We start from the raw sequence: 22,706 nt of genomic DNA on the forward strand, positions 1-22,706 counted from the left end.
TCAGGTCAACAACACCGCCATGCACTGAGATGTAACCAGTAGTTACAGGAGTTTAAGGCTAGAGGAATAACATGTGCTGGAGTGGACTTGCAGAGAGCCACGTCCTCACAAGGGAGTGTATGAAAACCCACCTCTTCACTGCAAACCCACCTCTTCACTGCCCAAGGACCAGCCTCGTGTTCCGAGGTTCAGGGCCCAGCGCTGACATTTATTCACTACTTGAGCAAGTCACCTCATCTCTCTGAAACTCTTCATCCTTTCAAGCGGAGATATTTATAGCTATTTCACAGGGTTATTGTGACAATTAAATGATTCTATAATGTAGGTAAACGCATATAACACAGTGCCGGTGTATATATACTCAGTAAATGCTGTTTTTTTCCCTTTCTTCATTTCCCCTTTCTTCTACATTTTTACGTTACCATAACCCTACTGAAATGAATTTCCACCCCTCCTCCCCTCAAGTTAGTCAAATCTTACTTGATTTGTTTATTTGTTGATTCATTAGTCCATTCATTCAGCAATGGTTATTAAGTGCTTGTCATGTACCAAGAAATGTGACAGGGGTTAAAGATGAACATGGCAGTGCCTACTCTATCGGAAAGGAGAAATAAATAAATACACAAAGGCAATGTAAAAATAATATGAAATCTTCCTTGACTACTCCAGTTGTAAGTGATCAATCATTTGTCTGATTCTTTATGCCGCTTTCATCACTTATGGCAAAATTACCTTGTAATGCAGTTAATTTTTCAAGTGGCCGTGATTCATCTCCCCAACCAGATGTAAGTTCCATAAGGATGGGCACCATATCTCATCATTGTAGTTTCTTCGGTGCCTTGATCATAAGAGTTTAATAAATACATGTTAATGCTTGTAATGAGATGGAGAGGCAGAAGCTTACTCATTCACACACTTACAGTTAAATTCCTATCACTAATACACTCACACTCTGTTCCCCCTTTTGTTTGGTCTCATCATGGAATTGACATGAAAGGAAACAAGGCACGCATTAGCATTATAAGTTTTCATTCCAAGTACTGATGTGTTCTCTCCCATTCCCTACAAACGGTCCCCTTACTAAACTTTAACCCTTCTCAAGCCTTCAGCACCACCCATGACCTCCTTATATTCTGCAGATGGGTGATCTAGCTTTTCTTTCACGGAAAAAGTAAAGCGTATTGAATGAACATTTCTCAAATGGTCTCCCCCCCATTCCTCATCAATCTACACATTTACATCCCCATCTATTTCTCTCCCTCCCCCGTCCTCTCTTCACTCTTTCTTACCATTACACTCTTCCTCTCTTCTCCGAATCTGATTTTCTCCCAACTTCAGATGAATCTTGCTTCCTCTCTTTTTCCTCCCTGTCCCACAACAAGTCCCCAGTATTTTAAGCCTTTCACTGCTGGCTCCATCCTCCGAGCAAATAAGCATGTTCCAGGGTCTCTAATTAACTAAAGAGGAAGAAGGGGAACAGAGGAGGGAGAGGAAGATGAAGCAAAGGAAAACCATTCCTTGACTGATTCCCTCCGCTAACTGCCTTATCTCTGTTCTGCATTCACAGCCAGGCTTATTTTGGGTAGAGACGGCATGTTTAGTGACTTTTCCCAAAATTAAAAAATGAATATAGTCTCAATGCAGAAGTCTTAGAAAACATGTTGTAAGCATTTCTTATGTCTGTATATTCCTTTCAATATAAATTTAATGGTGGTAATTTTTTATATGACTGAACCATAAATTACTTAACCAGTGCCTTATAATTGAACATTAAAATTGTTTCCAATTTTGTATCATCATAAATAATGCTGCGATCAGTACTGGTATATGTACATTTTTGTGCTTATCTCAGATAAGTTCTTTAGGAACACAATACAATTTCTTGGCCAGAGACCACATTTTGGAGGGGTTTAATAGATTCACAGCTAACCTGCCTTGAAAGGGTAAACTTAGCATCTACACTTCTTTCCCTGACATTCACTCCTTTTCCTTTTTAAACTAACCATGTAACCCTTTATTTATTTATTTGTTTGTTTGTTTGTTTTTATTGAAGTATAGTTGATTTACAATGTTGTGTTAGTCTCTGGTGTACAGCAAAGTGATTCAGTTATACATATATATATATATTCTTTTTCATATTATTTTCCATTATGGTTTATTACAAGATATTGAATATAGTTCCCTGTGCTATACAGTAGGACCTTGTTGTTTATCTATTTTATATGTAGTAGTTTGTATCTGCTAATCTCAAACTCCTAATTTAACCCTCCTTTCCCCTTTGGTAACCATAAGCATAAATTTGTTTTCTATGTCTGTTGAGTCTGTTTCTGTTTTGTAAATAAGTTCATTTGTATCATTTTTTAGTTGCCCCATATAAGCGATATCGTATATTTGTCTAACTTACTTCACTTAGTATGATAATCTCTAGGTCCATCCATGTTGCTGCAAATGGCATTATTTCACTCTTTTTTATGGCTGAGTAGTATTCCATTGTATATATGTACCACATCTTCTTTATCCATTCATCTGTCAATGGACATTTAGGTTGCTTCCATGACACTCATTTTTCAATCCACTGAAGTCTAGCTTCCACTTCCATCACATTATTGGATTTTTTTGAATTGTCCTGTCCAGTTCCTACATTGGTCTCCCTAACCCCTCTAAAGCCTTTGGCACTATTGACAACCACTCCCCAACCCCATGAAATTTTCTCCTCCCCTGGTTTCTGTCACATCACTGTCCCTTGGTTTCTTTCTTGCCTTTCTGTGCCCCTACCTCCTAATTCAGTTTTTCCACATTGCTTATGCTTCCCGTTAAAATTGTTCTTCTGCCCTTACCCTCTTTTCAGTGTATTTGACCTTCCTGGTCGATCTTATCAACTCACATAGTAAACTACTACATAAAAACAGATAACTCCAAAATCTCTATCTCCAGTTTAGAAAAGCCTCTTCTTACCTCTAGACCAGTATATCCAACCACCACTGGATGTTGCCTATAGAATAGACAAACTCAATATTTCCAAAATTGAACTCATTCTCTTTCCCCCAAATTTGTTCCTTTGCCAGCATTTTATATCACAGTTATGATCATTCTTAGTTGCCCAAACTGGAGATCTTGGGGCCATATCTACTTCTAGTTATTTACCAAACCCTATCCCTTTTCTTTTTAGAGTTCTCCTTTCCTCTGAACGGTGCCTGTCATAACTTATAATACCTTCATTTATATAGCACTTTACACTTTGATATATGATTGGCCTTTTTGTTTACATTTTTCTATAAACTGTTTTTCTGTGGCCTTTGGGTCTATGTCATGTCCACACTGGGAACTGGGTGTGTATCATAAACACAAAAAGCCTTTTAAGTATGAGGAAGGACATAAAATAATAAATTATGTGTTTACACTCAGTAAAATTTTGTTGGCTTGAATACATGAATAGATGAATGAGTGATGACGTTACTGCTCCTTAGCAGAATTCTGAAATTGGAGGTACATCCTTGGGACCTGCCTTCTTTTTCTTCATCCCTTCTATTATTCCTTCCTCTCCCAACGTCCCCAGGCCTTTCATGCTGACCAGTCTCTTTTGTGAAAGAGAAGAAATGATCCGATTAAAACTTTCACTGTGGTACCTCTCCTAGGAATATTTGCATATTGAGAGGTCAACGCGATCACACAATTTCACAAAAACAAATCAGTGACAAGGGGATTTAGTGTTTATCGTCCACTAGACAGAAACCATGGACCTAGGTTCATCCTCTGTGTCGCCAACTCAGCGACAGGGGTTGTGCTCTGAAAGTTGGTGGAGAAGAAGCCTCTCCCTAAGGGCTAAAACCGAAGCCACATTCACTTTGTCTAAACTGCCCTTGTGGTACATGGTTTTGATGTCAATAAGCCACATATCCCAATCTCAGAAATTCTCTACAGTCCTCTCTTCAATAGTTTAAAGGAGAAAGAAAAAAATTTCAGACATGCTAATTCTGTGCACAGCTCTTGCATTAAGTCATTAAAATCCCTCCTTAAAGCTTTTCAGGTACTTAAGTGGATTTAAAAGAAAAGTGTAGGACTGTTTGTATTTCAAGAATTATATTATACTCAGTTGGCTTAGTCCATGTTTTCTATTTTTTCCAAACTCGAAATGGCCCCCAGCTCTATGTGGAGAATAATAGTACTGCTAGCAGGCACAGCAGTCTCCCATTTTTTCAGGCCGCAGGATTCCTCATTACACACAGCTAAGATAATGTTCTGCACGGATACACTGGGTGTTCCCCAAACATCACGGCATTTATGCAATACATTGTTTCATTGGTGAGGAAAGAGAAATTTCAGGGTGGGATCAGGGCAGCAAGAGACTTTGAAGTGCAACGACATTATTTCACAAACTGTATATCTCCATCCAAAGATATTTCATACTGTAGACACTATCAGTTTCACCCCACCGTTTTTTTAGCATCTGCTGAACTGTATTTGCTTTTATCCCTATGACGACATTAGCATGAGGAACTGAAGTGTTCCCATTCTGCTAAGTAGCAATGCTTCATTTCCCTGGCACCTGCACCTGCCACTTGCTTTCTGAACCAGCAATACCTGACAAACGACATAACTGAAGGCTTCGTTTCTGTTATCCCCACCAACAAGGTGTGGTATGAAGAAGGCAAATACAACTCTGCTTCTCCTCCTCCTTTGTATTTCTTCTCAGAGGTATCCCTTCCAGTACTTCATTCATTTACCTGTGCAATACTTATTGAGCATCAATTGTGTACAAGAAATTTATATTCTTCACTACGATTCAATTCTCTGACAGGGCCTTTTTTGTGTGTGCTGGTGTTGGTGGTGGCTGTGAGATTCTAAGAGGTAGTCAAGAATGTCTACCAAACTCTTGGGAGTTTGGGATTGACATGTACACACTGCTACATTTAAAACAGATAACCAACAAGGACCTACTGTATAGCACTGGGAACTCTGCTCAATACTCTGTAATAACCTAAATGGGAAAAGAATTTGAAAAAGAATAGATACATGTACATGTATAACTGAATCACTTTGCTGTACACCTGAAACTAACACAGAATTATTAATCAACTATACTCCATTATACAATAAAACTTTTTAAAAAAAGAATGTCATAGAGACATCCACTTCCAGCCAAGATGAATAACAGTAACCAGACTTAGCCTCCTGCCTGAAACAACTAAAAAAAAGACAAAATATATTTAAAAAAGAGGTTTTCAAGAAATTGGACACCAGAAAATTAAAGGCAACCATCACTGAGAGACAAGAAAGAAATGAGGTGAACCTAACAATTGTCCCAGTTTCCTAGCTGGGGAGAGTTCCCAGGCTGTAGCACAGGAGAGGAGACCCCAGGTAGAACCCTGAGGTGTGCCTGAGTTGAGGAAACGAAGCTGGAAGTCCACATAGGCCAAGGCAGCTAGAATTCACAAAGAAGGGTAACCAGAGAGGAGAGAGCTGCAGACAGAGCTCTGAAGATCTGCAGTGGATCGCCCTGGAGTATAAAAGAATTATACCGCATAATGGAATTCTGCCCAGAAATGACACAGGTGATGGGATTAGTAATAGACAAGAACACTGAAGCAGTTATGACAACTGTATTTCCTATGTTCACTATGACGAAAGACTGAACGTGTTAAGCAGAAACATGAAAATATATAAAAAATGCAAATCAAACTTCTGGACATGAAAACTATAATCCCTGAGATGAAAAATGCACCATATGGGGATGATAATAGATCAGATGCTGTAGATGAAAATAGTAGTGAATTTTCAGACAAAGAACTGGAAACTATCCAAAAAGAAACACAGAAAGAAAAAAGACTGGAAAAAAAGGAGCAGATCTTCCATGAGTTGTGGAACATCTTCAGGTGGCTTAATATACATGTAATTGGTATCCATGAAAGAGACGGGGCAGATAAAATACTTAAGGGTATAATGATCAAATTTTTTCCTAATTAGATGGAAACTATAAACCCAGAAGTCTTAGAATCTCAACAAACCCCAAGCACAATACCCATGAAGAAAACTACACCAAGAAACATCATAATTGGGATGCTTAAAACCAGTCATAAAAAGAAAAAAATTTAAAGCAGCCGGAGGAAAAAAAGACACGTTATGTACAGAAGGACAAAGATAAGGAGGATAACAGACTTCTCACTGGAAATAAGACAAGTGAGAAGACAGTGGAGCAGCTAAGTTTAAGGTACTGGAAGAATGAAACTCTCAACCTACAATTTTATATCCTGTAAAAATGTACTTCAAAAATGAAGGCAAATATTTTTTGAATGCAAAAGCTGAAATAATATTTTATAAGCTATGTGGATAATATAAAAACTTTTTTCTTATTATGCAATGCTCCCTCAAAGATAATTTGCATTTAAAACAAAAATAATAAAAATGTATTGAACAGATTTTAAACATCATTAGTAGTTCGGGAAATGCAAATTAAAACCACAATGAAATACCATTACACACCTATTAAAAGCTCTAAAATTAAAAATACTGATGGTAACCTGCTGTATAAAAAAATAAATAAAATTAAATTTTAAAAAATACTGATGGTGTAGAGCAACTGTAACTCTTATGCTTGCACTGCTGGCAGGAATGTAAAATGGTACAACCACTTTGAAAAACAGTTTAGCAATTTCTTAAAAAGTTAAACATACACCTACCAGCCATTTCATTTCTAGGTATTACTTAAGATATATGAAAGCCTAAGTCCATATAAGTACTTGTACACAAATGTTCACTGCAGCTTTATTTGTAATTGCCAGTAACTGGAAGCAGTTCAAATGTCTAACAACAAATGAATGGATAAACAAGTTGGCATATCCATACGATGGAATTCTACTCAGCAGTAAAAGAAATGAACTACTGATACATGCAACAACATGGATGAATATCAAAATAATTATGTTGAGAAAAAGAAGTCAGACAAAAAATAGTACATATATGTAAACTTCTAGAAAATACAAACTAATCCATATTGGTAGAAAGCTGATAAATGGTTGTTTGGAGATTGCATGGGGTGGGAAGGGGATTTCACAGGTATTACATATGCTAAATTACATTACTTTAAATTAAAGTTAAATTATATGCTTTATACATATGAAGTTTATTGTGCCAATTATACTTCTATAAAGCTGTTTTGAAATATAAAAGAATGGCATTTAAGACATGGAAAAAACCCAAGTGCCCATCAACAGACGACGGGTTTAAGAAGATGTGAGATATATATATGTGTGTATGTATATATATATATATATATATATATATATATATATATATGATGAAATATTACTTAGCCATAAAAAAGAATAAAATATTGCCATTTGCAGCAACATGGATTGACCTAGAGATTATCATACTAAGTAAAGTAAGTCAGACAGGGAAAGACAAATCTCATATGATATCACTTATATGTGGAATCTAAAAATATGACACAAATGAACTTATTTATGAAACAGAAACAGACTCACAGACATAGAAAACAAATTTATGGCTATCAAAAGGGAAAGGGAGGGGTGGAGGGATAAATTAGGAGTATGAAATTAACAGATACAAACTACTATACATAAAATAGATAAGCAACAAGGATTTACTGTATAGTACAGGGAATTACATTCAGTATTTTGTAATAACCTATAATGGAAAATCATCTGAAAAAAATATACATGTATAACTGAATCACTTTGTTGTACACCTGAAACTAACACAATATTGTAAATCAACTATACTTCAATTAAATATATATATATACAATTAAATATATAAAATATATATTTAATGCCATTCTTTTATATATACACGTATATACATATATACATATACATATAAAAGAATGGCACTAAATATAAATTTATTGGCAGGGATTTTTTCTTTTTGGTCTATCTTAACTGTGGTTTCCCAACCATAGATGAATGGCTGACACTTACTATATACTTATTAAATATTTCTTGAATCCAAAATACTAGAACTGGCATGTGGTTACAGTTGTCACATATATCTGTGCCATGTTGCTTTTCCACAGATGCCCATTCTATTAAGATATGCCCTTGCTGTAAATTTTTCCTAGCCAAGCTAGTGGCATTCTGTCATTTAAAAAAGCTTTAAGCTTAGCAGTACTTTTTTGATTCTTTTCACTTGCTTACTGGGGATTCTTAAATACTGGATGTTTTAAAATATCATATGGACCCTTATTTGCTTCAAACTTGGAAACAATGCTTAGGGCTGGCAGAGATAGCTAGCTGTCCACCAAATATTTATGATTCCCTTCCATAATGTAGAGCAATTGTTGGGAAGAGGCTGCCCTGTCAAAAAGTACATTTCTCAGCCTCAGGCCCCACTAAATAATTTGTGTGGCCTGGTGTAAAATAAAAATGCTGACCCCACTTTTAAAAAATTATCAATAATTTCAAGATAATGATAGAGCATTAAACCCAGCACGGAGCCCTTCTAGGCATGAGGCCCTGTGCTGCCCAGGTCATCAGCCCGTGAAGCTATACCTGCACAGCCCCCATTGCATCTGGAGTCGGGGATAAACAAGGGTGTGATTAGTTCTTGTCAACGGAACGTGAGCAGAAGTGGTAGATATCACTTCAAGCCAAGATCGTTAAGAAACACGTGTGTCTTCTCCATCCTCTCTCTTCCACCAGCTTAATATCACTGGTCAGAGTGAGCTCGGATGCCTAGGTTGTGCATGTCAGAGCCTCCACGGTCCCGGATCTCAGAATAACTGTGTTCCACATATCTTGCTTTCCCCACCCTCCACTTCAGCTGGTACCAAACACAAACTTTGGATGTCAGTTAAGTAAAAACTAAATGTTTGATATCATAAGCCCCTAAGACTTGGGAGTTTCCCGTTATGGCAGCCAGCGATACCTTAACTAATACAAGAGTTGAGGAGATAAAACTCTGAGCTGAAATCCCTTAAGGCAGGCAGAGGATTCCACTGTTCTGCTCATACTAAGTCTCAACCTCCAATTCTCTCTGTTCTACGCCTGCTTTGAACATATATTAGGTTCTTAAAGCACATTTATCCATTCATTATTTCAACAGATAGTTTCTAAGCGTCTCCCATGTGCCAGCTACTGGGTACTAGGGATTCAGCAGTGCACAAGACAGATGAAGTCCCTACCCTCATGAAACGTACATTCCAGTGAAGGACTCTGTTGAATAAATGAATGAAAGAAGAGATGAATATATCAGAAGAAAAATAAACAGCACCCAGGCCAGAGTGGATGGTTTTACTTCCCAGAAACTGTCGTGATACATAAGAATCACCATAGGGCTTCCCTGGTGGCGCAGTGGTTGAGAATCTGCCTGCCAATGCAGGGGATGCGGGTTCGAGCCCTGGTCTGGGAAGATCCCACATGCCGCGGAGCAACTGGGCCCGTGAGCCACAACTGCTGAGCCTGCGCGTCTGGAGCCTGTGCTCCACAACAAGAGAGGCCGCGACGGTGAGAGGCCCGCGCACCGCGATGAAGAGTGGCCCCCCACTTGCCACAACTAGAGAAAGCCCTCACACAGAAACGAAGACCCAACACAGCCAAAAATAAATAAATAAATTAATTAATTAATTAAAAAAAAAAAAAAAAAAAAGAATCACCATAATATCAGTTAAGACCATCTTATACCACTGTAGGAGCTTAGCAGTACTTTTTTGATTCATAACCCCCTTTGGGTAGCAAATGCCCCAGTATATGAATGAGTTCTAAACCATCATCCAGGAAACCTGCAACCACCCATGATAGGAGAGAAGTAGTAGAATGTGGGGAGAATTATTGGTTCCCTTCCTAATCCAAAGTTAAAAGCTTAGAGAAATACCAACTGAGAAATAGCCATTTTGCCCATAAACCAGATTCCATTCTGCCTGGCAGTACCATTACCTTTGGAAGATAAGCACATACTCTTTTAGCATAAAAAATATATAGTATTTTGGATCTTGTTGTAAAAATCTTACAGAAATAGCTACAACACAACTGTATAATAATGAACTTAAAGCAGTGTGACAACCATATATGGTATAGCAGGGCTTTCAAATTCAACATCTGGGACTTCCCTGGTGGCGCAGTGGTGAAGAATCTGCCTGCCAATGCAGGGGACACGGGTTCGATCCCTGGTCCAGGAAGATCCCACATGCCGCGGAGCAGCTAAGTCCATGCGCCACAACTACTGAGCCTGTGCTGTAGAGCCTGCAAGCCACAACTACTGAGCCTGTGTGCCTAGAGCCCGTGCTCCACAACTAGAGAAGCCACCACAATGAGAAGCCCACGCACCGCAACGAAGAGTAGCCCCCGCTCGCCGCAACTAGAAAAAGCCTGTGCGCAGCAACAAAGACCCAACGCAACCAAAAAAAAAAAAAATTCAACATCTGAAGCAATAATTTTTAATTACTTTAATTTTTTTTTCATCTAAGCAATTTTAACAGCAAAATATTTTTTAATTAGCCACATGCAGAAACTATACAAATTAGCTTAAGCCCCCATTTCCCCAAACTCAAGAGATTTATGAAGGCCTTGCCCAAACTCAGACATGGCCTTTGATATAAGTTCAGCCTTTTACTTTCCCTTTTCTCACACTGGAAAATCAATCCCTTCAACCCCAGCAGAAATAAACCACTCTCGAATGTTAATTATCTACTCTGTCTTTTTACTTTTTTAAGCACAAGACATATACAAAGTATGCAGCTCAGTGATCTGTCTCCATGGGAACACACCCACATAACCACGTCCCAAGTTAAGGGTTAGAATAGTCCTAGACCTCAATCCGCTTGTGTCCCTTCCCAATCATAATCCCTTCAGGCCTTCCCAGAGGCAACCTACATCCTGATGTCTAACACCATAAATTAGCTTTGTCTGTTTTTGAAATTTATATAAATGGAATCATACCATATGTATTTTTTGTTCTCCTGACTTCTTATTTTGAAAACTTTTTAAGCCTAGAGACAAGTTATGATTGTATTTTTAAAAATCCATATATCATTAACCTAGATTTACTAGCTGTAAATATTTGACCACACTTGCTCAATCTATCTCTCTCTCTTTTGATAGATGCAGGATTGGTAGATAGATGATAGATAGATAGATAGATAGATAGATAGATAGATAGATAGATAGATAAATGAATTATTAAGAAGTAAATTACAAATTATGGACATGACACCTCATTTTTAAATACTTCACCATGCATGTCCTAAGAATAAAGCCATTCAGGTACATAAACCATAATATAATCACACTTAAGAAAATTAACAATTCCATAATATCTAATATCCAGTCCATATTTAATTTTCCTCAATTATGCCAAAAATGACTTTTATAAATTCATTTTCTATGTAGTATTCAATCAATTCTCTCTTATTACATTTGGTTGTTAACTGTCTCTTTAGTCTCTTTTAATCTAGTACCTAAGCCCACTCTTTTTCCCTCCATGACCTTTCCTTTTAAGAAAGTCGAGACAAATTTGTCTTTAAAGCAACACACACTCTGAATTTGTCTGTTTCTCTACGGTGTCACTTAACTTGTGCCTCCATCCCCTGTATTTCCTCTACTCTACAGATTAGGTCTAGAGGCTTGATGAATTCGGGTTAAATATTTTTGGCAAGAATACTTTATAGAAGTCTATCCTATGTTTACATCTCTCCAATACACTTCCGTATTCACTCTTCTCATATAAATTCCTTCCCAGTCCTCTGTGGCTCTTTCCAAGAAGAGTAGCAATTAAGCCAGGAACCCTACAGTAAAACTGAAGAGGTTCACAGAAAGTATGGAAGAAAATCTTGTCAATATATGCATAGCATTTAATGTAGAGGGCTGCAGCATCGTTTTTTTTTTCATTGAGGTCTTAGTTCCCCGACTCTCATAATGGAAAAACAGAGTCTTAAATTTCATGTAAGAAGGACAGCTTTCTTTGTTTTCTTACTATTTTAGAGAGAGGTAGCCAAGTCTGATTTTGCAGTTACCATTTATTAAAGACAAATATTTAACAGTTCATTTCATGTCTATCAGCATCAAAAAAGGCAGAAAAAGAGAAGTGAAATAAAATTAGAGAATTAAGAGGTGAACAAAGATAGTATAGAGACGTGACTTTCAAGCTTTTTAGACCATGACTTACAACCAAGTATACACGAGAATATATAAAATGACAAAAAAATAATAAAACCATACATTAAACCCACATTACGTGTGAAGAAACCCTGACACTTTATATCCTAGTCTCTCATTAATTTTTTAAAATTAAAAGAATCTGTGTTTTATCCCTAAAATTTTTATAACCCCCCAATGGTTCATGCCCTGGAGTTGGGGGAAGAATGCATTAGGCTAGCTAGTCGAAGTGGTTAGCAAAGAAATGAGGAGGAATTGAAGAGTAATAGCCCACCTCAGTAGAGAATTATATTTTAATTATTCAAATCAATGTTTTCCTTCAATTTAGCATCTTATAAAGAGCAACTAGAGTCAAAAGACTTGAGTTTGAATTCTCGCCTAATTATTTTCAGCCAAGTTACCTTGAGCGTGTCCCTTGGACTTTGGGGGATTGGAGTCCTCTGCTGTGAAATGGACATGATATCAACAAGTAAAAGTTAAAGGAGAAAGGGATGTGAACGAATTTGGCACAAAGCAGCAAGTGAAAGCTGTGTTATGGTTCTAGGGAGTGAGCTCTAAAGCCATAGTACTACAACCGCCCTTTCCTTGAAGAAATCAGAGCATGTAAATCATGTGAGCTTTCAGAATCATTTTAAAGTGTGCCCCTTTGCCCTGATAAACCATCACTTCTGGTGTTTCAGACTATTTGGAGAAGAGTAAGTTAGACAGTGAGAGGCACTGGGCAAAAAAGGTCTCGGTATATAACTAAATCCTCCCTGACTGACAAGATTTTTGGATGAAGAAATGATGGAAATTGGCACAAATGACCAGCTCAAATGATGTGAATTTCCTGCGATGAAAACAGTAATTGAAAACCAGTAAAATGGTTTAAGTTTGTGCTGGTTTATTCCTCTAAGTGGATGTGTCTCGCTTATCATTTGTTTTAATTATTCCTGATGTGTTGCCTATCACATCACAAGCTTCTTCAAAGGGAAAGGAATAAGCAGTTGTCATAACAACAAAGCTCTTCATTACCCTGGGAACCTTGGACAGCTTTATTTAAAATGAAGGAGAAAAAAGAAGCCTAACCAATTAGCTTTATCAGTCTGATTCATGTTCTTAAACTGATAACAGCGTTTCCTGAAGAACTTAACAATTTGATGGGGAATGTGTCATGAATATTTATGGTAACATAAAACTCAGAAAAAAATTGACTAGCTAATTATCACTTGGAAGGTGCTTCTGGTCAAATTTCTGCCCAGTGATCCATTTGATTTTTTTAAAATGACTTTTATTAAACAAATCGAAGAATTAGTGGGACTTTTGCCAACATATATCCACTGGTTCAAGAACAGCAATGAGACCTATTTAGGTTTAAACTTTAAAGCCCAGGCTTCACCCTCAGCTAATTTGATTTGTGCTAAGTTTGCATTGTTACACCGGAAATGTTCTCACCTGCCTTCCAACCTTCCCTCTCTGTGTCAGAGATACAGAGGAAGTCCCCAGAGAGTTTTAATTCTGCCCTTCTCTGCAAAATTAAAAAAGCAGATGTTTTCTTCTGGCTGCAGCAGATAAGACTGAGAAGTAATTATTGTTCTGGTCCCAAATCCCACAGGTGTTTTCATTCCTGCCCCCGTGACCACAGGAAAAATAAACAGTAAACCTAAGAAGGTCTAGGTGGGGCACTCTTCAAGTTCAGACTTGAAGCCAAATGTCTGAATATCTCCTGCAAGTGAAAAACTATGCAGAAGTAGGCAAACTCTGTCTGTAAAGAACTAGATATTAAATATTTCTTGCTTTATGGGACCTAAGGTTTCTGTTGTCACTACTCAGCGTTGCCATGCTTGAGTGAAGCAGCCTTAGACAATAAGTAAACCAGTGGGTTTGGCCTGATTTGGTCCTGCCATTGTTTGTTGACTCAAAAGGGTTCCCAAGAAATTAGATATCAACCACCAAAGGAACAGTGCGTAAGTTCTTCAAATAAACAACGGTGAACACTTGGAAAGCATGTTCACAAAGTTGTTTTCACATACATTATTTCATTTAATCCTGAAATGAGGGTTACTTTAAGAGGCAGGCATATCATTTTTTTATCTTACACATGAGAAAACTAATCCTGGGGTGCTCAGGTGACCTCCTTGCTTTTCAAACAGCTGGTCTCATTTAATGATCTTTCCACCACACACCCAACTGTCCTGTAAACAATGCACTTATATAGATCAAACAGAAAGAAGTATGAATGATAACAATTTCTAATTCTTATCATTATCCTATGGATAAATGTACTTAGTGCTCAAGTGAGTGAAAAAAAAAAAAATCCATCAACACTCCTCAAGCTCTGCTGAGTCCCCCCGATACTAACTCAAGCATTAGACCAAGCTGTGAGTGACCAGAAAGCCAGAAAATTCTGTGTCCTGGGTCCCAGGATCATTTCAGAAATTAACCACATAGGCCTGGTTTGCTCTAAACTACCTACCTTCACAAACTGAACCAAGAAGGACTTCATCAATTGTTTGGGGTCAAAGAAGGAAATCTACCAGAAACAGCCCACGTTGAGTCAAATGCAGGAGCATTTATTCATCAGGATTGGGACATTACCTTAAACTCCACATATAGGAGAGATTCTTTTTTACCAAAGATTGTGCAGGCAACTATTACTTAATTATGACAATTATACAGAGTCAGGATATTGCATTAGGAAACACAGATGCACCATCTGTTAAGGAAACATGATTTAACTGATTTTTTTCCTAGACTTTAGCCTTGTAAATATTAACTCTACATGGTTCAGCTCAAAAAAGAGTCTCCATGAAAAACATTGCCAACAGGGCACCTGTAAGTCATATCCTCCATATCCAATTCATTTCAGTTCTACAAGCATTTACTGAAGGTCTCCTAAGTGTCAGGCATAGTAAAATAATCTCTGCCTTCAAGGACTTTATACTGTTAGCAGTAAGAATAAAATACATATATAAATGAATAAGACACAAAGAACACTTTGGTGTAGGAAAGGGTTTACTATTACATGGATCCAGAGGACAAAAAAGAGATCTGGAGAAAAAGAAGGGATATTTCATGAATAAGAGGATCAGGGGAAGTTTCAGAGTGAATTGGCAGGAAAAAAGGGAAGACAGCTGTCCTGGCCCATGAACTGGTGTGAACAAAGACACAAGGGCAGAAAATTGAATTGGAGGTTGGGAGTTAGTTGGTTTAGAGTTTGCCATAGAGGTTAAAACCAAAAGTTCAAGGACCAAGATGCCACTGGCTGAAGGCTTTCCCCACTCACCCTGGCTCTGCTCTCTCTTTCGGGACCTGGCCAAGGGACAGAAAGGTTTGACACAAGGAGCCTGATAAAAGAAATGTTCACATACTGAGATATAGGGAAGTCATGCTGGCTTATACATGCGTTAACTTGAATTTTATGCTAACTAAAATAGCCTGTTGGTGGCCTATCAAACACACATTACACATCTGCTTTAATTATTAAAGAAAAAGGGCACATTGACCAAAAGTAAAGAATGTCCACGTTAAAAGTAAAGATTAAATGCCCTCTTCCTGGGACACCAATGCTGGTCCTCCTTTGACAATAAGACTCCCTTCCCAGATGCCAAGGCCATGCTGACTCACTGTGTATGTGTTGTTTTTTGTTGCTTTTTTTTTTGAAACCTTGAAGAAATGTAACCCTGACTTGTTTGTCTAATAAATTTATTTATTTATTTTGGGCTGCATTGCGTCTTCATCGCGGTGCGCAGGCTTCTCACTGCGGTGGCTTCTCTTGTTGCGGAGCACAGGCTCTAGAGCGCAGGCTCAGTAGTTGTGGCGCACGGGCTTAGTTGCTCCCTGGCATGTGGGATCTTCCTGGATCAGGGCTCAAACCCGTGTCCCCTGCATTGGTAGGCGGATTCTTAACCACTATGCCACCAGGGAAGTCCTAACCCTGACTTGTTTGATGTTCTTTGTTCTGACAAGATATAAAACCGTGCTGAAAACCCTGCTTCTCCAGAGCAGTTTCTCAGACTACTCTGGGAAGGGGGCTTCCAGGATAGTCCTCAGTTTGGCTCATATAAAACTCTTTTCTATTCTTATTATTGATTGTTTATTGATTATTTTCGTTGACAAGCCCAAGAGCCAGGACACCTCCTTAAGGCTGTTGGCCAATCTGCACAGGCTTCTGGACAGACAAACTGACTCCACCTTCAACCAGGTTGGCCTGAAGAGGCTGTTTGTGAGTCGCACCCACCGGCCGCCTCTGTCCCTTTCCCGGCTGATCCGGAAGATGAAGCGTCCTGGCCAGGACACTGCGGGCAGGCAGCCGCACCAGAGCCACATCCCCAAGGCCAGGGGCAAGATCCTCCCCTTTGACCAGCTGGCCCTGCACGCCCCCCTCCCAAGGGCTGTGGCCCTGTCCTCCTCTCCAGTCCTTGAAAGGGCCGAGACGCATCCAGGCATCTCGGCAAGGTCCCAGGAACCCCACACGGCCACATATGCTCCAAGGGCCCAAAGGCCAACAGGCCAGCCGTGGCTACAAAAACTCACTCCAGATCCTGCATTGTTATGAAAAAGATTTTGGATGCTGAAAAAAGAAAAAAAAAAAAAATGATGAAAGCCCAAGGACCATATTTAGCCTGGAAACTGTTTATTTTCTTTTGGAGTTTACATAGTATTTTTTTAAAAAATCAATTCCCACTTTCAAAAGTTGGAAATTTCACATAAGCGTTAGATTTCAGGCTCCTCTTAAAGAATTGGAAGAGCTAGCAAGCAGGCCAACCATTACTGCATGCCAACAATCAGGGCTGTGCAGAGGCTCACCCTCAGACAGGTGTGTCCCTTCCCATGTGTCTGGTCCCCTCCAGATCCACCGTATCTACTTATGTCACCTACATGGCCTGCGTAGACACCTGAAGGGCAACAACTAGGCAAGAAGAAACATATGAGATATCTTCTAAGAACTTGAAAGAACTTCTTTATGATTAGGAAGGTGCTTAAAATTATTCTGTTCGCTTCACAAAGAAGTAACCAACTATTAAGTTATAAGAAGTAACCAACTATTAAGTTTACTTCACAAAGAAGTAACCAACTATTTAAGTTCATATAAATATATGAAGTAATGAAATAGGAAAAATAGGTTGAGTCATCTATACTGTGGAGCAGCCTGGAATAGATAATTGAGTTGCCTATAAGCTGAAAATTGTTCATTTGATTCGATAAACAATGATAAGCAATGGGAGGTTTTTGTACAGATGGAGCTAATTTTGACTTTTTCAAAAGATGTTAATTCTAAAATAAATTTTTAAATGTATAAGCTTTGTTTCAGCGGCTAAACAGGTTATTTTGTGACTATGTTGAAAATAAACGTACTGTGAGGTACATGTTTTCATTTATAATTTGGTTGACCTCAGTTTGACTCATTTGTGCTATAACTTTTTTTCAGTGCTCTACATGAATTTCAAAACACTTCCCCTAAAATCAAGCATAAGTATATGTGGAATCACAATCATTAAAATACTTTAGTTTTACAAGTTGTGTGTTTGCCCATAACTTTCCTTTTCTTTATACCACTTATAGGCAATTATTTCCAAACAGAAAACAATTCATGCCGAATATATTCTAAAGTGCATTTATAAGTAAAAGGCAATCGTTTCTGAGATATAGGTATTCTAAAATTCTTTGCATTTGCTGTTGACTTTTTTTGCAGTTCACTAGAAAATGCCAGTTGACTACATAAGGAATTTAAAGTGATTTCTTTCGTAACATTTATATATGCAGAGTCAGCCTTTTGAGTAAACAGTATCTCCAACAAGAACTACTTTTACCCTATATTTAAAACATTCGTGTTTTCCTTATATACTGGTATAATAATTTCAGTAATTTATGGCTTCTAATATAGTTACCTTTTTTTAAGTGAACAAGATAATTTTAAGCACCTTCCTGATGATCATTAAATTAGCTCAAGCTCTCTCATCTTTCCTAAGAAACTATGTCCCTGAATGCGCACGTCTCATCCTTCAGCCTTGTTTGCTTGTTTTTCATCTCTTTCTGCATTCTATTACCTCTCCTCTCCCACTTGGGTTATTGGCCAAGACTAAGTCTAGCAACAACTACTCCTTATCCATCCGCTAAGGTTATTTTTCATTTCTGTTGCCTCTAGAACCATTTGTTTTTAGAACTACCGTCTCTTTAGCTCATTACAAACGAGCTTGCATTTGACAATTGTATGTGAATTGCACGTATTTTTATTTCCTGGATAGGGCCTGCCTGATGACAAATTTTAAAATAATCTCCTTCTCAAGGCAAGGGATCTTAAGCCAACAAAAGCTTATCCTTGACAACAGAACGGAGAAAGAAGACTATAATTGTTTTGATAATCATTGGGTTTCTGTGCGAGAGGCTCACATGTGTGCACAGATTTAGGTGGTGACTGTGCCAGTCACACCTCATAAATCAATCTGGCAGGTCCTTATAATCACTTGTGCTTTTCACATCGGAATCTCCTTTGTTTTTCAACGTCTTTCTTGTGCTGAAACCCCGAGATCATGTGCATTATTCCAAAAGTGTTTCACCAAGGAGACGTAAACAGACTTGCCTGTTTCCCTTGATCTATAATGTGACTTCTTGGCTTAGTCTAAAGTCATATTGTCTTTCTTTTCTGCACCCCTTGCATTCCATGTTCCTATGAATTTGCCACCAGTTATAACTCCAGTTCACTTAGCATTACTGCGTTCCAAGTTTTTCCTCCTACTTGCATATCTGTGTTTCATTTCACATTTCCCAAACACAATAGCTCCATTTATCAAAACATCACTACTTGGAATAATTCTCTGTATATCATTAGTTGGCAAATTTTCTGTTCGTATTTTATGCTCATCCACACTCTAGTAGGAATTTGGTGGTGATTTCGAGAGCCCCTCTAACAAATAATTGCATCAAGTTCCAAAAATATAACTGCTATTGAATTTCCTTTATGTGGACGTTTGGATCTCTACCTTCTTCCAGCTTAAGGTTTTAAGTTCATCTAGCATCACTGGAATTCGATGATTTCTACATCTTCATGACTATAGAGTAAAGCCATCGCTGTGTTCAAGAAGGAATCAGAAACTCTAAATTATTCACAACAGAGATTGACAGTGCGATATGCTAGGTTTGTAAGGACTATCACTGATCATATTATAAACAGCTTTGGTACATATCTTACAATAGTGTCTTGCATGGCCATTCAAGTCTTATATTTAACTTTTTATGTCTTGTCTCCTCAAATAGATTCTAAATGCTTGAGAACATGGTGTGTGTGTGTGTGTGTGTGTGTGTACATGTGAGTGTGCTTCTTGGGATTTTCCACAGCTTCTAGCAATATACAGTGTACATAATAGAGGCTTCGAAATACATGAAGGAAGAAGGAAGAGGGGGAAAGGGGATGGAAAGAGGCAATGGGAATCAGAGCCCTTGAATAATACAAGGATGGGAAAAGCAGGGGGTCCAGGGATTACTGATCATATTACCAAGTCACTTGTCACTAAAATTTCAATAGGGAAGAGAAGAGGTAGACTGCGAGAGGCAGACCAGTCATATACTGCTTATGCGCTTTGGAAGAAAAAAGTCAGTGATCCTGTAGAGAAAAGGAAAATTCGCAGCTTTGAAAGAGGCTGGACCAAACATGAAATATAAAGTGTGGTTGGAGAGCAATAGCTGGATATTCAGCACATGTTCGACAGTCACTCAGTACCCAGCAGGCACTCAGCACACGCTTGGGACCCATTAACAGTAACATTTCCCCATTTCTGTGAACTTAGCCATATGCCAGTCACAGAGCAAAGGGTTTTATGTGAATTACCTAGTGTGAAAAACTCAGGAAATTTACATAAACAGGTAATCAATTCATTTTATATAAACACTTATTTAATGTACGTGACTCACCTTATTGGATTCTTGCTACAGCTCTATATTACAAACACTCTTCCAGTCTCCATGTGTACGTTTATGCAGATGAGGAAACTGAAGTTACAAATGAGGAGTGACTGACCCAAGCTTTTACAACTAGCAAGTAAGTGGCTGGGCAGAGTTCAAACCCAGGTGCTCTAACTGCAGAGCCTGAAATCAGGCACGACACCTGAACTCCCAGGACTCTGTCACTTAAGTAACGTGCTTTATCAAAATAGAACGATGCACTTCTGTCTGCACGTTCTTACCCGTGCTAGGCACCATAATGTTAACTAATAGTTGAGTCCTACATAGGACAGTACCCGAAAGGTAGCCTCGGGACTTCATTAAGAGATTTCTGGGGAATGCCTGAATCCATACACAGGAATGAGAGCTATAAACATTTTGCTATTCTTAGGCCTAATTATGGACAACAAATTAGAAACACTATACAGTGGAGATAACATACCAATTCCTCGTAGGAACCCTGAGCTCGTGTGAGCAAAAGAACAGCTTCTGGGCTCGAATCTTCTTCACTGTGTGTTGCCCCAGTTCTACACTCCTGTGCTGTGGGATTGTCTTTTTTGTTTTGAGGTCTCTAGGATCAATTCTCCGTCTTTTCATTTGCAGCTGCCTGTAGTTCTCTTAAGTGTCCCCTTTCTGAGTTTCTGGCAGGCTTTCCTCCCCTCCAGCAGGTAGAGCTTTAGGCACTCGCCCTCTTCACTTGTTTCTGCCTCAGCGTAGTCTGTCCTGCTACAGCTCTCACAGCCAGTTCCTGTCTCGCTGGCAGACAGGATCAAAGTGTGTAGATTTTAAAGTCCACTGTCGTCGGCATCAGGAATGGCTTCCTGTTCTGAAAACATCTTTCCCAGTGTCCTGTGCCACCCTATTCTCTGTCAGTCTACACATCCTGCTGGGGGCAGTGGCTCAGAGACATTCTCTTCCGTTGCTTCATACCCAGCGTTGTGTGAGCTCCCTATCTACTTTAGAATCTACCCTTCACATCCTCAGATCCCTTCCTTGTGTTCCTTAGGACCAGCCTTTATCACTGGCCCATGTCAGTGCTTTGTTCCTTTTCCATCCTTTGAGATTTCCCAGTCCTGTGGTCCTGGGCCAGAGAAGAAGCCTTAGATAAGCCTCAATTCCAATCCGTGGCACACCAGACTGTCAATTTCTCCTGTGAAAAATTCAACCATTCTGCCGTGGTTCCAGTCCTTTCATTTACATTGAGACCACCTTTCATCAATCTTTCGGGTGTTAGTGAGAAAAAAAAAAATGAAATACCCCAAATGCTTTATTCTGAAATGTGAGAATCTTTGCGATCTGAGCTAAAGAAGCTGTAACTTCAGCCACTCAACAGGTATTTTTTAATAACTTCTATGTACTAGAAAAATGGCAGTGAATAACACAAGCAAGGGCTCTGCTCTCGTGGAATTTACATTCTATGACTTTGTCGTCATTAGTTACTATTTATCAACTACGTTTGATGGGGAAGACATATGTTCGGTGCGTGGAGAAGCCAATACATAACATGCCTCTTTCCCAGTTGAATTCAGAACCAATTTAGAGATAGAAGAGATAGACATATGGAGATCAAACCAACAGCTTTATTACTGTTAAAGTTGATTGGAGAATGTGGCTTTAGATCTGCCTTTATCGGTGAATTTAAAAGATTCTTTATTCATGGGATAGTTTGACAGCTGCAGGCCACTTCCCCCCTAGAAACAGAGCCTTTACCACATGGCTGAGCGTGGATGGGAATTCATGAAGCCTGTGGACACGTTCACTCTGAAAAAGAAAAGTCCAGAATGGGTTGAGTCCGGCTCGTTCCGTTTCTTCTCTTGAACTCACAAATTGGAGCGCTGAAGGGAGAGGCTAGGAGTATCATTCTGGCAGAAATCTCATCACATGGAAAAGGAGACCAGAGTGCTGGTTAAACAAACAATAAATGAGACTCTGAAAGAAAGTAGAGTCAGGGAAAACTTATTTGCCCTTGGAACACTTTATTGAGATTTATTTTATTGAGACTTCGGAGAGTCTTTAAGAGTCACGGGTCCACGAGTTCATTAACACTGATTTGGAGAGACTGTGCCATGGAATGATTTCTGTAAATGGTCCTAATACTAACGGTGAGTTTCGTTTTGAAAGCAAAAATTGCAGGTGAGGCAAAGACGTAGAGTTGCAAAGCTTTCCATTTGCATCTGAATGAAAATAAACAGTCATTTAAAATACAGCCTATATAACAGAGAAGAGTAATTGTGACAGTAATTGGAGGAAATATTTTTAATGAAGCATTACATGTAGAGACAACTTGTTTGAAGAAGCCTATCATTGGAAATTCAGTATCGCCTTCTTGCAGGCTTCTTACAGGTTTGGATTTATGAAACTATTTTCCAACAGAATCTAAGGAGAAACAAATGGTTTTCAACCATAACAACTAAAGTAATCACCAATAAGACCTCAAGTTTCTTTGGATGATGACTCTCTCACTCTGGAGACTGCTGCAAACACAATCTTATTCCAAAGCTGTTGCTTGTTTCTAGGAGATCAGGTCACACTGTTGAGTCCCCCAATTTATTTAAATCTGTTATTTTATTTCAAGTGCTAATTGTCTCTCACAACAAACAGAGACTCCTCTCAGCTGCAATTATTGGCACTACAATAGATAAACAGGGAAGCCTGAATGCAGAGCGGGAAGAGTTG

General features: G+C 38.7%; 2 protein-coding genes and 1 pseudogene across 3 annotated transcripts in view; 1 reads left to right on the forward strand and 2 right to left on the reverse strand.

Annotated features, from left to right (window-relative positions):
- LOC309641685 (uncharacterized protein) overlaps positions 1 to 9,286 on the reverse strand; it is a 406,435-nt gene extending 397,149 nt beyond the window's left edge. Inside the window, exons 1-2 of the mRNA XM_082421967.1 lie at positions 1,290 to 9,286; positions 733 to 838 (exon numbers count right to left, since the gene is read on the reverse strand). Of these exons, the coding sequence (XP_082278093.1) occupies positions 733 to 811 (79 nt within the window). The 5' untranslated portion in view covers positions 812 to 838; positions 1,290 to 9,286. The remainder of the gene's footprint in view (positions 1 to 732; positions 839 to 1,289) is intronic.
- Positions 9,287 to 14,897: 5,611 nt separating this feature from the next.
- On the forward strand, positions 14,898 to 16,647 carry LOC309640516 (large ribosomal subunit protein eL18 pseudogene; annotated as a pseudogene). The gene is made up of 2 exons: positions 14,898 to 14,924; positions 16,210 to 16,647. The product of its transcript is annotated as a large ribosomal subunit protein eL18 pseudogene (transcript).
- Positions 16,648 to 21,590: 4,943 nt separating this feature from the next.
- The window catches only part of DERA (deoxyribose-phosphate aldolase), a 163,637-nt gene continuing 162,521 nt past the window's right edge, over positions 21,591 to 22,706 (reverse strand). Inside the window, exon 11 of the mRNA XM_082421945.1 lies at positions 21,591 to 21,791. The gene's annotated coding sequence lies outside the window, so the exon portion shown is untranslated. The remainder of the gene's footprint in view (positions 21,792 to 22,706) is intronic.

Source organism: Balaenoptera physalus, assembly GCF_965194825.1.
Source record: "Balaenoptera physalus genome assembly, chromosome: 13".
NCBI classification, from domain to species: Eukaryota; Metazoa; Chordata; class Mammalia; order Artiodactyla; family Balaenopteridae; genus Balaenoptera; species Balaenoptera physalus.